The sequence below is a fragment of the Cyprinus carpio genome, chromosome A4 (genome assembly GCF_018340385.1).
Source record: "Cyprinus carpio isolate SPL01 chromosome A4, ASM1834038v1, whole genome shotgun sequence".
Taxonomy (NCBI): Eukaryota; Metazoa; Chordata; class Actinopteri; order Cypriniformes; family Cyprinidae; genus Cyprinus; species Cyprinus carpio.
Window position 1 is genome coordinate 13,470,326 of NC_056575.1, and position 15,318 is coordinate 13,485,643.

General features: G+C 37.5%; 1 protein-coding gene across 1 annotated transcript; it reads right to left on the reverse strand.

Moving 5' to 3' along the window:
- Positions 1–1,062: 1,062 nt before the first annotated feature.
- On the reverse strand, positions 1,063–11,104 carry LOC109067911 (leucine-rich repeat-containing protein 17-like). Its single transcript, XM_042741695.1, has 4 exons — positions 10,876–11,104; positions 6,106–6,960; positions 2,868–3,023; positions 1,063–1,659 (listed from the first exon to the last, which is right to left on the reverse strand). Exons 2-4 carry the CDS (start codon positions 6,854–6,856, stop codon positions 1,256–1,258), a joined length of 1,311 nt encoding a protein of 436 aa, XP_042597629.1. The 5' UTR covers positions 6,857–6,960; positions 10,876–11,104; the 3' UTR covers positions 1,063–1,255.
- Positions 11,105–15,318: the final 4,214 nt, after the last annotated feature.

Below are 15,318 nucleotides of genomic sequence, written 5' to 3' on the forward strand. Positions count from 1 at the left end.
TAAGCCTCTGTGGAAAAAGTAACAACACTCGCTGCTCTCATATTCTGCTCTGCATTGTGGGTCACAGTATGATGGTTGGTATGTACTCCCACTGAGAGCTTAACCAGCACCTCTGTTTACACTTACTCGGGGCATTTATCACTCAGACTTCTTGTCAGCTCTCCAAGAGGAACTCCACTGATGTCACAGTAGTGCAGTTATAATTGTTTCTCTTAGATAAAGCAAGTATTTGAATCTGTTGTCTTTTTATCACTTTCAAAAGATGAAAAATAAACCGAGACAGACATTTTCACTCAAATGCAAAAGAGTCCCCATATGGCCCCCCACCTGAGATTCCCCACATTTTTTTCTCATTGCATTCTCTCAAAGCAGTGACATAAACCGCAGAACTGTAATCTTCTTGCATCTGTTTCTTTTCAGACAGGATGGAGATAAAAATCCGGCCCTGGAGAAAAACTGATATTATTACGCTTTCCCTTCCCCCCCTCAGAAAAATGCCTTTCTAATGTTTCAGTCACTTATGGACAGTGTTCTATAGACATATACATCACAGTACTGACTTTGTGTGGATATACATATCTTCACTTTATAGACTGTACAGTTTCTTTTTGTGCTATATCTTGTTGGAGAACATATGGGCTCTAACTTGTGTGTAACACCATTGTGAGTGCCTTGCAGGGAAAGGGAAATTGTATTTATGCTTACATGAGCCTAAAATATACTCTATACAAGTATTTGAGAGATTTTATGTGTTGTTGAACCCGGAAATGTATCTGAATAAAAAAAATCACAACACTGCTGTAGGCACTGCACAGCATCAACATAAGTGGCACTATATTTCGCCTCTTCAAGCCAACTATTGTCATGGTGGAGCAACAGATCGAGTTAGTTAAATTGAATAAAATTGTCGCATACCAAAACACGGGCTACTCAAATAAATGAATAATTTCAGGTGTGTGAATGATGAGAAAATTATGAAATTGTTTATTTTTAGATGAACTATCACTTTACGCATTTGTGACTGTGTGCGTATAGATAACGGACAAACATCAGACTCATCAGTGAATTAAAAAAAAAGTACTTTTATTTATCATGATTCAATTTACAAAATTCTCATTAAAAAAACACTAGAAAAAACGTAAACGTTCTGACTGAACTGAATGAATTTGCGAATGTGACAGCATATTAAAGTTTCATCTCTCATACAGTTTGCTGGGAAACAATTTTGTTCACGAGCAGCGTCAACGTTTCCGTCTTAACTCAGACGGATGATCTCAAATTTCTTAGGCACTCTATAAGGTCTGGGCCCCAATTGTGAAATCAGCTCCTCTTCTGTCTCAGCAGTGACCTCCTGACCTGTGATGCCCTCCAGATGATTGTCTATAGGACAATCTGCGGTGTATGTCTTGACGTAGTTTTCCACCGGCCAGCCGCGAAACTCCTCTGGTTCACTGCACACCAGACCTGTGTGGGACACACCGGGGTGGTGCTTCAGCCAGTAGATCAAGTAATGAATGTTGTAATCACAAATCCAGGGGTTGTCCTCCAGAGACAGTTTCCTCAGGAAGTACAGGTCCTCCAAAACGTCATACTGAAAATTGCGCAGGCTGTTGTTGGACAGGTCCAATTCTCCCAAGTACAGCAGGCCCATAAAGGCAGCTACAGAAATCAGAAAAAAAAGCAGTAATTAGAAAGAGACTCTCTTCAGATTTCATTCAAAACTTTTTTAATACCTATAAATGATAGACTAAAATAAAAAAGTACAAAATAAACCATATTTAATCCATTATTAAGTGTGTTTCTGGTTATGCATTGTTATCTATGAAATAGATTTATATGATTTTATTTATTTGATTTTATTTACATATTTACATACTGTTGGAAGTGCATGCTTAGGTTTGAAAAACGCCAGAATATGCCTTTAATTAGAGGATAGAACTGAAAAGATTACATATCTTTTATATTGTAGTGAGCTCTATCTGCCGACTGTTGTTCAAGCTGTGTTCTCACTGCGATCTCTGAACTGATTGATGAGCTAAACAGAAGCTGAACTGCAGTTCCTGATCCTGTAGTGGGACTGATTCAGTGTTATCATCTCTCTAGGATACCATTAGATGACACACCGTGCTGGTCTGTTCATTAGAGCCCAACTGACTGCGATTAAGTGCATTTTTAGGCAGTTTAGAAAGACGTAAGTAAATTATAGCAGCATCAGCAAAGACTTCGATCTGTGTTTGTAATTCTCTGAACGGTGAGAGAAAAAGACAAATGTGAATTCTGTGTATAAACCTCTGAGGAAGCATTTTTGAGGTAGATTTAATTGTAAAAAAAAATAATAATAATAGTGGTCATTTTATTTAATGCATGCCATTTGTAATGACTTTAAGGAAATTTGAAATGGATTTGCTTTAAACCAAACAGGATCTGGAAATAAAGTGAAAGTAAGTTAGAGATTCAACTTTACTTCCCTAAAAACCTTATAATTTTCTGATGTCCTTTCACCCAACCATTCTTTTGACAAATGATTGTCGGACACAAAAGCTCTTCAGCCTGATGTAGAGGCCAGAGTCGATTCCTTCACTATGCACTATTCACTCACAAAGAGAATGTGGCCTGTTTTTTAAATGCAACGAAAAAAAAAAAGGCTTCTATAATTAATTGTCTTTTCATTCAGTGCTTGACAAGATGCTTTAAAACTTTAATGTCAGACTTCTTTTCTATTGAGACTCCTTCCTTGTCACACATTGCTGTGCCAAACATCCATTTCCTGCATTTTGTACATCATCTTTGTACTTTTATTCCTCAGCGGTCAAATAAGTATATGTCTTGAAGACAGGATTTGGTTGTGTACTGTACCACTGGCTTACCTTTGCTGATGTTTTCTAGACTGTTTCCGCTCAGGTTCAAGAGCTTTAGGTCTTTAACGTTTACAAACTCCTTTGGTCTCAGCTGCTTGATGTTGTTTCTGGATAAATCCAATCTCACAATATCCAGCGGGATGTCAGCCGGCACAGTTTTAAGGTCTACGGAAGAGAGAGTTGAATTACTGTAATTATGCAGGTTTATCGGAAAAGGTAGCTTTATAATTAGCACAATTACATGTTTGATTAACAGTGCATTTTGATTCCCAAGGGAATATTGTGCAGGACAAAATTACAAGTGCTTGCAAAGCACTTTTTTAAGGGCTCTGTATTTCCAAATGATTTCTAGCAGGCTAACCATACATGGAAACATCTGCCATGACAATTGTTGGAAGTTCTGTACAGTTGGTTCCTCTTTGGTGGTCTGCTAAAGTCATTTTCTCAGACACTTACTGATAATGACATGCAAACTTACTAGTATTTGTATATGGATCTTAAATTGTACACAAAGCTAGTTGCGACAGTAATCGTGAAGAAGCTCTCTATTTATTTTGGCACTCAAAAGCTCAACGCAACACTTCGGATGGCTCCAGCAAACCATGCCTGGATATATTTATTTATATCACAACGGAGAGAGCTGTTAAAACCGTACACATGGCACACGTTTGGCAGTAACACTCGAAACTCTGTGAGACATCACTGTCTCTGATATTCGGAAATGTTATCGTGGGACTTGTCTTCTTCACATGTGCGAAAGCAATGCGGCATGTAGAACAGATACAGCTGCACTTCCTGCTTTGACCTGCCAGAGCACCTGTTTTAAACCCCAGAGTGCCCTCAATGAGAGATCTTGCTCAGATTTTACATTCTGCTTTTGTTCTGCCACCTATATAAACACAGGTTTGATCCACAGTTAATACTAGAGTAGATTTAACACTATTTTACAGTGTCTCTGGGATCTGGAGGTTTCTGAATTGTACCTAAAAAAATGAACGTGCCGTTATTCTTGTAACTAATTCAGGGGAAAGCCTTCCCAGAAGCTGAGATCACTAAGACTTGGCTTTTCGTCTCCTGCTTTTGCCATGAGATTCCTACACAGGCTTTCTGCAATTAATCCTGACAAAAGAAATAGCCATTTAACCCTAAGGTCTGTGGAACAGATAATGTAATGTAACAAAATTGTGATTATTATTTTTTTTTTGACAGAGTGATTCAGGATGCCTCCCTCAGCTCCAGACTGTTGACTCACTATTTCTGACAAGTGGAGAAGTCCAAATGTGACCCTGGACCACAAAACCAGTCTTAAGTCGCTGGGGTATATTTGTAGCAGTAGCCAAAAATCATTGTATGGGTCAAAATTATCGATTTTTCTTTTATGCCAAAAATCATTAGGATATTAAGTAAAGATCATGTTCCATGAAGATATTTTGCTAATTTTCTACCATAAATATATCAAAACTTAATTTTTGATTAGTAATATGCATTGCTAAGACCTTCATTAGAACAAATTTAAAGGCGATTTTCTCAATAAACCAAACATCAATGCAAACCCAAATTACACATATTCAAGAAGATGTATAAATCCCAAAATATTGTCCGATCCTAATAAACCATACATCAATGGAAAGCTTGTTTATTCAGCTTTCAGAGGATGAATAAATCTCAATTTTGAAAAATTGAAACTTAAGATTGGTTTTGTGGTCCAGAGTCACAAATCCCATTGACTGTTTTCTTTCACATGTATTTTGCTAGCCTCATCTAACCCTGATGACTTGGTCTTTGGACTGGGAGTGTTTCTTGTGTTGTTATGGATGTCAGAGCACATTTATATAGTTTTTCAAAATAACGAACCATACTTAACAAGAGGGAGAACTCAAAATGTATGTACAGTACAGTAGATTGAAACTGAGGGTTCCAGAGAAGAGAAAAAAATTTACTGACAAAAAGTTCTTTCATAGTCAAAGGCAGAATGATATCCGTCTTTCTCGTGTGAAATTTGAATGACACTTTCTTTGTCATTTCTTACAGCCATCTCTTCATCAGAAAAAAAAAACTCTTGTTCTTATAGTTATTTCCTAAAAATCTATAAGATATGTATAAGACACAGACCAGCACTGCATGGAGATTTGCATGTATAGCCGTAATAATGTGGTATTTCCTTTGCTTTTGGAAGATCATTTTTAGGGGGGCGATTCACAAAGGGATTGTTCTTTTCATGTGAATTTTGCCTGTTTTGCAAACAGCCTTTTGAAATATAATAGTGAGATTCACAATTCAGAAAATTCATGGTGTTTTGATAATAATCTGAATATTACATTAATGTCTCTCTAGAGAAAATTCTGCAGATGTTGAAGCTGGAAAGATACTCATTCCCTTTCCGCTAGTTCTCTGCATCTTATATTTCATATTTCCAGACATTTGTTCTACTCTGCTGTGAATAACCACATGCTGAGTCAGCTATCTATCTATCTATCTATCTATCTATCTATCTATCTATCTATCTATCTACCTATCTATCTATGAACTTAAAGAATGTTATCCTTTTTTATTATAATTTTTCTCTCAAACTGACACCATGTGTCAGCATACAGTGTATGTGGTTATTGTTTCTTAAACAATATAGATGAAAAGCTGCTTTACACAATTAAAAGGAAGTGTCTAGGGATTTGAGGAAAGCATTACTCATTGTGGGAGTGTTTATTGTGGAATAAATGACACTTTGCCCCAACTGGTATACTGCAGAGAAACCACTTCAACATTACAATTTGCTGAAAAGAAACCACAAATTTTCGAGCTAACCCTGTTCATCTTTCTGTCAGATTTAATTGTTTAATTGTATTTAATTTGGCAGCCTCCTTTTTTAAGATTTACTTGTTTTAGTAAGTAAAACAAGTTTAGCTAATCACTAAATAGAGTACCAAGTGAAAGCTCTTTCAGCCAATAGAATCAGTTTAGTGGACCAAATTGTTCATGATACCTCTGTTGAGGTCACAAAGTCAGACAAATATTGCTCAATCTGTCTTAGTAACCCCTTGTTATTGGACACAACATACACTGAAAATACTGTGTGCACCTTTACAATGACCATTGAAGTCAACATGGTTTGCCAAGTCAATTGTGAATCATTGGATTTTCACGAATAGGGTAATGTGTTCTGTTTCTTTACAACCACAACTTACGGTAATTCACTCCCACCTCTCCCAAATGTCCCATTGCAAGAGATCCTAAGCAATAGCTTTCTCACCTCTGTTACTGCAGTCCAGACGGGGAACAGGGTGCATGTAGGTGTGGCATAGAAAGGTTGCATCAGACTTTTTTTGTGAAGCTGGTAGGGTCTTATTGTCCGGATGTTGGATCAATTCGTTTTCCTGCTGAGAAGAGCACAGCAGCTCTGCATCCAGCTTCTTCAGTTTCCTCCCCGAGAATTCCCTGGGCTCAGCACACTGTGCGTAATTGCCAATGTTACGGTTACTGGGCACTTGTATGAACCTGACCAGGCTATCCAGCTGGCATTCACACCTCCAGGGATTGTCATAGAGACGCAAGTACTTGAGTTGCGGCATGGGGATCAGCATGCCTTCGCTCGCCACACTCAGATGGTTGTGCTGCAGCAGTAAAGTGGTGAGTCTGCTCAGGCCGTTGAACGCTCCCTCCTCTATGCGGGAGATTTCGTTCTGCTGGAGATCCAGACTCCTCAGGTTTCGAAAGTGACTGAAGGTGTTGTCTCGCAGCACCTGGATCCTGTTCCGTGCCAGCAGCAGGTGGTGAATATCCTCCGGCCAGCCCAATAGTACGGCTGTCAGATGGCGCTCTTGGCAGTCAAAGAACTTTTCCCCATTGACTGTACTTTCCATGCAGTCTGCAGCAAACCGCTTGACGGTATTTGACCGGTCTCGACTCCGCATTCGGCGTCCCTTTCCACGCTTTCGTGCCTCAGTTGCCCAGACTACCAGGCACAGCAGCAGCAGCAGCAGCAGACCGCAGAGCAGCCGCATGGCAAAAAGCAGCAGCTAGTTTAACCAGTCAACTAGAGTCTCAGCGTAACTTCGATAAACCGAGAGCTTGCTTTAGTCAGACTGAGAGGGCACAGCTGCAGTCCCTGAGAAAAGGCAAACACAATGTAAATAGCTGGACTACCAAGAGCTGCATTCCGAACAGAGAGAGAGGACATACACACAAATGAAAAGAACCTCTGTCTTACTGTTATAACAAGAAAACCTCGTAGGACAGTACTTATGTTGAAGATTTAATGCAAGTTAAGCTCAATCCACAGCATACAAGTTTGTGTTCCCTTCTAAAACACTTACAATGGAAAAAAGTTTATATAGTTTTGTCAAATGGGTTTAAATGCCAAAATGTGAGGCTCATATTTTTGCTTTTTAAAAACTACTGTTCAATGCAGATTAACCTTTAGCTTTGTCATGTAAAGATGTCGTGGACAGCCTTTTGTAGACTGATTCTGGCTGTTTATCGTTGTTGAACGTATGCAGACAACAAGAAGAATTTTTTTTTTTTGTGGTAATTGACATTTATGCCACAAAGAGAACACTTAAAGTTAGTTAAAACACACTGACATTGACAGAAAGGAAGTTTGGAACATTTGTACACACATATGTGTGCCAGTCCTATTACATCACCCCTGTGCACTGCTTACAAATCCTCACCTGTGACAAACATCAACCAAGGAATTTATTATCTTTAGATATGTTGAATTCTTGTTATTGATCGGTTGACAGATGTCACAAGGTGTGATTTTTCTGAAACAGCACTGCTGTAAGACAGTAGTTCCAGGTTTGTTGACCTATCATCACTATCACTTTGCCACTTTCTTTCCAAGTTAGAAACAGTAGACCATAAAAAGTAGATTTACACATCTTAAAATAAATAAATTATATAGACAAATCCATTTGTAACCGTGATACTGTTTAGTTTAGAACTCAATTACTGAAATTAATGCACTTTAGGCATCCACTTTGTGTCATGGCTGCATTTCCACCTTTGTTGTGCATTAATGTTCATTAATGTTCAACAATTTAATAGTCCAAACTTTCATTACCGTATGTCAAGGATCAGTGCAGCATACTAGTCTAACTATAATTAAAAATGATCTAACATATTTGAATGACCGTTTTCCCCAGTGATTGCAGAAAAACAGAATGAATTACAATCTGATTTCTAGTTTAATCCCTTTTATGTACCCATACCAATATATGCCAATATTTAACACATTCTAAAACATACTACATAATAACAATTAAAAACAATTACAAATAATACAAATTCCTTACATATTTTTTTCTCAGTTTGATCATGCATTGGTGTTTTAATTACCCCCCATAGACTTGGCCTGAGTCACTGTTCCCATTTAAGTGTGCAGAGACATTTATAAGCCATTTGTTGATTGAATTCTTCAAAAATATAAAGATTGTGTCTCTGTAGTACTTTCAAAACACTGTGCTATTTGTTTGAGTAGCCCGGCATGTGAATTAAGATAAACAGGAATGCTGACAGATATATATTATTCATTATTCAGCCCTCTTCTATGAGACAACAGTTTGCTTTTTAAAGCACACTTTTAATTCGCTAAAAGGAGAAACAAGAATGAGGTGAAATGGCAGTGCTAGTAAAAACAAACTAACTTGAACAGGGATGCTGTACTCATTCTGCCACCAGACTGATCATTCTGTTTGTAGTGAGTCTGCTGAACCATTCACAGCACTAGCAGAAATCAGTGAAAATCAGTAATTAAGCAATGGAATTTGGGCCTTCTGGGCTTTCCCTGCCTTTCAAGACACTGTAAATCAGGTTTTGGCATGACTTGTACCTCTGACAGGCAACACTCTTCCAGTGTGTAGTTACGTTGCTTTGCAGCTATTTTCACAGACGGATCATGCAATAAAATTGTTGAAATTGTATTAGCAGGACCTGTTGCATGTTCTCTCTTTCCAGTGATAAAACGCCATGACAATGACATCATGTGAACATGCTGTGTGATAATCACTGGTCCATTTTTTAATGTTTTTTCCCCTGATTTTTCTTGTCACAGACTTGTAGCACTTGTTGTTATGCCAATGGAATAGGTTCTATATCTAGTTGCGCATATCATGCAACTGGACAATGCACTGCATTGCTGTACAGGGGTGTGTTTCCCATGCAACAATGTAATTTGCTGCTTAACTAGCATGGTACGATGCATCGTTAAAGAAATCAACTAGCTAGTCACGACTGTTTCCTGAAACAATATTGTCACAAATTTGTTGTTCAACCACATTGTTTAATGATGTCATGCAGGTGATAGAGTAATAACTTCTTTTAATTAATCTGTTTAAGATCAAATTCATGCCAGATTTTTTGCTATAAATTACTGAAAAAAGCTGTTGTTCCAACCACTCGACTTTGCGATGCTGTTTGCGAATGTTCATTGGAACTATGGTTTTGGGAAACAATGACTCGTTGTATTATGCTGATAACGACGGAATTTGTGACCATAGTTGGCTAACAATGATTTTGAGAAATGCACCCCAGATCAGTTATATCTTTGCATTTATACCTGCATTTATACCTTATACACGTTTACACCTTTGTGATCGGATAGACATCCAATTGTGTAGTACTTACTCAAGCAAAACAGAAACCGCCACTTAAACTGTTCATAATTTAACAAAAAAAAAAACATCATAATCTATTTCTAAATAAAAAATCTAATGCTATGTTGAAATCTATAATGTAATTATGAGATCTATTAAAACAAATTGTATCGAGATCACAAGGAAACGTTTGTCAACATGGAGAGCTCAGTAAATTTTGAGGTTAAACAAGACAAAATTAGAATTCAGGGCCATTTATGCTTTTGCATTGACCATGTCCGAATTTAATTTGAGTGACCTGGAAACAGTGTGATAACAATGAGCCTTAGCCTTGGGTACATTTATAAGTGATGTTTGCATTGCAGGTGCGATCCAAACACTGAACTGCATGTTAATCCCAGGTATAAAGGTCGTCTGTGAGCAGATCTGCCTGGGGTATATAAACTCTGCTACTGGAGCGGACATTAACAGGAAGCAGTCAGCACTTCAGGTGAATGAATCAGCATAACGCAGTTCTTATGTGAGTCGCTGGCTGCCAAAGCCTTGGTTTACTACAATAACAGAAAGATAGAAGAACCAAAGGATGGAAAACGTCAATGGGAAATGGAGCAGAATGCAGACATTATTCACTGTCCAACATGAAAGGGGAAGTGTGTATTTTCTTTTCAACTTTTTTTTTTTTCATGCCACCCAAATTTCAGGTCACCCAGTATGTCCAAAAGAATGCTCCTGATTATTTCAGGTCCAAAGTGAAATCATTTATCAAGAATTTACCTCCCTCCCACACCGTATAGACCCCAGTTATCAGCACAGTCTGTGTGTATGTGTGTGAGAGACAAGCTTACATGGCCAGCAGCGCTTAATTAAAACCATTTGAACTTCCTTCACAGGGAGGAAAAATCTTTTTTCTTCTTCTTCTTCTATCAAATTGTTTTCCCTTGATAGAAGAAGAGTGATACAATCAAGTGATACAATTATTAAACCTGTACTTTTAAGTGAAAAGCCTTCTCAGCACATATACTTAAGCAGAGGAACCTTTGGACTCACATATACAAAAAAAATCAATACTTCCTATCCAGGCTTTTTTTTTTTTTTTTTTACAGAAGACCACAAACATTTCAGAATAATCACCCAGTCTTTCTCCTCTAATTTTTACTACTTTCCTGAACCAGCATGTGGAGTTTGATAGTGTATCTAGAGTAGAGACACAATTGCTAAACAGTTGCTTTTCACACAAACTGACTCCAGTCAATGCCCAAATCTGTGTCAAAATTAAGATTGCAGGAAACATGCAGTCCCTCTGTTACCAAACTGCAGCCGAGTCAAGAGTGCATGACTTAATGTACGTCCATCTGCACTGACATTGCTAGAAAGATTTCCCCACACACATGCAAACATGCACATGCATAATTTAAGTCCTCAGATACCTGTGCACAGGGAAATGCATCCGAAATCTCATCCAATCTGGATATGTCCTGTTAGCTGATCTTTAAGTCCTGTCATGAGCTTTGTGCAGCGCTGAATGCTTGAACTCAGTGTGCTGTTCGGTCTGACTGTATGTGTCTATGTGCATGAGCATATGTGTGTATGAGGCTCAGTGCAGCCCCCAAGCTTGTGCTTGGTTTTAAATTACACGTTGCGTCTGTGTGCAGGCGAGCAGACCAACATGTCCTTGTTAAAACTGTACCGCCTCCAGGCTTCCAGCACTTTGTGAGTCTCTTCATCAGTATGATGTCAAAGACACTCTGAATGAGGCAACCCCATTCAAGCAATGTGGAAAGTATGTTTCTGGACTTATTTTAAAGGGGTAGTTTACCCAAAAATGAAACTTGTGTCATGACATCTGGCATAACTTCATTCATGAGGAAGTTATGAGGTCCTATTTGTAAATAATTTGTTCTTTTGAGTCATTTTCAATGAATCAGTTCAGTCAGGTCATGCATTTTTATGAATCAAATTTATATGGTTCTTAAGTTCACTAGAGTTTGAACTCACAAGCAACACATTATTAAAAATTTCTCCTTTAGTGTTTCAAGGAAAGAAAGAACATCTTAGAGGTTTGCAACAACACAAGAGTGCATGAATGATAACAGGATTTCAGTTTTTGAGTAAAATATTATTTGTGAAGCAGAAATGTTTGCACATCTGTCTTATCATCTTGAGCAACTTGACATTGCAGCTTTGAGAACTGTCTTGCATTTATTAGATGCGTTTTAATTTGTGCTCATAGTTGCTTCAACATGAAACAAATAAAATTTCCACAGCATGACAGAATCTCATCTTTCTAAATGAAATGACGATTGAAGCACTGGGAGACTTGCTTGCTTTTATCTCTGGCATGCCCTTGGGACTGTTTTCACCTCATAAATGAACAGCACTTACCCATATTACTGGGCCCCTTTGTAGAAACACGACCTTCCTTGCTGTAAGAACTTTGATGTGTGTGTTCCCAAAAGTGTGTTTGTATCTGTCTTACACTGAACGTAAGGACAGTTCCTGTAATTTTGTCTTGTTTTTAGTTGCAATATCTAAAAATCCCTTCTGGATAAAACTGGTTTATCTGAAAATATCAGATCATTTCAAAAGTGTAATTTTCAGACCTGGAAAAGTCATGGAAATCAGTACAATCTTAAAAAGCCCATGCATGGGAAATTTAGCCAGTCTGATTTTTTCTAGAATACTTATTTTCTTGTGCTAAAAAGTGCAATCTCTAAACTTATCTTTATACAGCCATTAGTTGTTGTTTTTTTTTGTTTGTTTTTGTTTTGTTTTTTTTCTTTCAGGCAGGCTCATTTTTACCATCTGGACCATTCCAAAAATATATAATGGACCAGGTTTAGAATGTTTTGACCTTTGGAGGGTAGATGAAATTTCTAAAAACGACTGCCAACTCTCAGTGTGCCAGCAGTTTTAATAGTGGAGTATTCATGATTTAAGCTGCAATTTTGGATAAAATTATTGTAGCTTAAATAGTGGATCATGGCACTAACAATGCCAAGGTCAAGGGTTTTATTCCAAGGGAGTGCATGAACTAATAAAAATGTAAAATGCCAGTACAGATTATGAATCTTTATTTTTTTTTCACAAGAGCTTTGGAATGTAGGGATATCCAGCCAAGAGTTGTGTTGTGTGCCCAAAACGAACCTTCATTAACAATAAAATAATAAAACTTTTCAGCAAACGTTTTTTTTTTTTTTAAATAAATAGATGTTTAATCATTCAGATTATGATCTTTTCTTTTTTAATAAATAGATGTTTAATCATTCAGATTTGGACTGGGCTGGAGGACAAAGACAATTATTCATGCACACATTAACATTTGAAAAGATATGATCAAAATGTTTTATCACAACCAAGTTATATTTTAGCATTTATCCTGTATTTTTCTCAGAGAGAGAGAGAGAGAGAGCGAGAGATAAAAATTTTGGAACTACATTGTGTTACTGCTGTTGGCATGGCTACATTGCTTCCATAGGGATATGATTAATCTGTATAGTCTGTATTAATATTCATCTGAGGTCATTAAAATATACTGAATTCTGGAAAATTCTATGGTATTTATAGTAATGGATAATTTACTGTATTGTTATAATTACTAATGTGTAAAAATACTCTGTGGGTTTAAACTATGGATGGTTCCCAGCTGGAGTTTAAAAATGGATTCTTGATTTCACCGCGTTTAGTTGCACAAGACATGATGTAATCAAACATGCACTTCCAGAAATAGGAATATGTTGGCATGAAGATGAATTTGGACATTCTCCTCAAATCCTATTCCTGTACAGGCTTAGACATTGCCAGTAAATCATGATTAAAAAAAAAAAGGATATTAAGACTTAGATAATGTAATTATACATGCATCACTTGAATTGTTTGACCAGAAGATGTATTGTTGGGACACTAGTCCTTGTGCATTTCTCAAGTTTGCATTTTCACATGTTGTGTTTCATCTTTTTGAGGCAGAAGAAACTTTGGCTTAGATTTCAACGTGTCTCCAATGCAAATTACACTTTATCTACCGTGAACAAAGAGTCCATATACAAAAGCAATGTCAGAGGTCTCTATGTGTGTGTTTGAGTGTTTGAGAGAGGAAGAGTGCCCTTCTGATATTATGCAGAAAAACCTTTGTCTAAATTTGGTTGGCAACTGTTGCAAACTGGCAACAGATCTACTGTACCTGTTTCCAGAGCCGTTCCTCAGCAATATTTGTGCCAACTTGCTTTCAACTTCCAAAATCAAGGTTCCTGTTACAAAGCCATTTCTGCTGTGATGTTGATCCATAAGTTGGTTTTTCAATAATTGCATCTTTATGTAGACGCAGATGTCATTCATACGTAATGGCAAATCAGGAAGACAGTTCATTAGATCAAAGCTTAATTTGTGTTTTCCATCAATTCTTACTTAACTTTACTGTGTTTGTGCAGCTGGTGGGGATTATATCTCAGCTACTTATAAAGTGGCTCTCAGTTCAGCTGTGTCTATGTATCACCAAGCTTCACCTGTCTCATATTTCAGTTTTTTTTTTATTCTTAAGTGTGTCAGCAGCGAATGGAGTAAATGTGTTTTTCTTTCCTAAAGTAAAGGTCATACTTCATGTGGCCATCTAGCTTTGCTGAAATTTAAAACAAAGATTTTGCTAGTATTAAAGTTCACAGTTAGCAGATCTGTTCTGTTCAGGAGATGGGTTCAAAGTGAGATTTTTTTGCTTTGGCTTTAAAGAAATACCCTAGAAAAGAAAATTCTCCAATCATTATGGATGTCATATGGACCAGTTTAATTGTTTCTGTGAAAAGCTTCAGTGATCATTCTTTGTAACTGCATGGAAAACAACTTTAAAATGTTCTCCTTTTGTGTTATGCAGAAGAAACAAAGTGAAGCCTTTTTGGGCATCATTCTCCATTTAACTGTAATTGCATGTAAAATGTTGTTGATCTCCTTTGAGCACCATGGAGAAAAGAAAGTCATAGAGATTTGGAATGACATGGAGATGATTGAATGATGACAGATGTATTTTTCTTAGCAATAGCAGGTTTTCATATTTGATCAGCTGGAGCAGCGTAAGCAGGTCCAGTTCACCAAGAACTAACTTGTCATATCCATTATGCTACTTGAAATTCATTGCCCAGTTGTCATGACTGACCTATTCCTTTGAGCAAAGGAACTTTACAAAGTTTTTAGTCATCCAGAAAGATTCTTAATAAATCACAGGATAAAGGGACCAGATCTTCTTGTCTTTCATCTCTCACTCCGGAGCATGTGTCTACAAATCTGGATGGATAAATGCTGCATGGCTCAGGCTCCAGCTAAACTTGTGTCAGCTAGTCAGTTTCTTAGAGATGGAAAATATCCAAGGACAGTAGCATCAACAAAGAAGCTATAGGAACAACCTCTTGCCGATATTTGTGTCTGAGCAAAATGACTGTATGTTGAACCTACACCTGAAAGTCCAGTCCATTCAGGAATCAAAAGTTGTGTCATTCCCATTACCCAGATCCTAAATAGAAACTCACTTCCTTGTCCCAGCATGCTACACAAGTTTGTGACTGTAGAAAGCAAAGAAGTGTGTCATGGCAACATGTGCCAATTGTTGGACAAATCTGTTCTTTGTTACAAACAAGGCCCAGCAGACCACAGCCAGACAGCTTTAACACCCAGCATGGAAGTTTTATTTGTCATAGATTCCGAACAGAGCATTGATGAAAGATCTCAAGTAGACCATCCCATTTAAAACCAAACCAGGCAGAATGAGTTTAAGAGAAATCACAGCATGCAGCTTAGATCAGGAATAAGTATTTCCAAAAACTGATACTGATTTTCCCATGAGGATTTCCACCAGCATAGTGTTTTGGTTGATGACTAAGCATCATGTC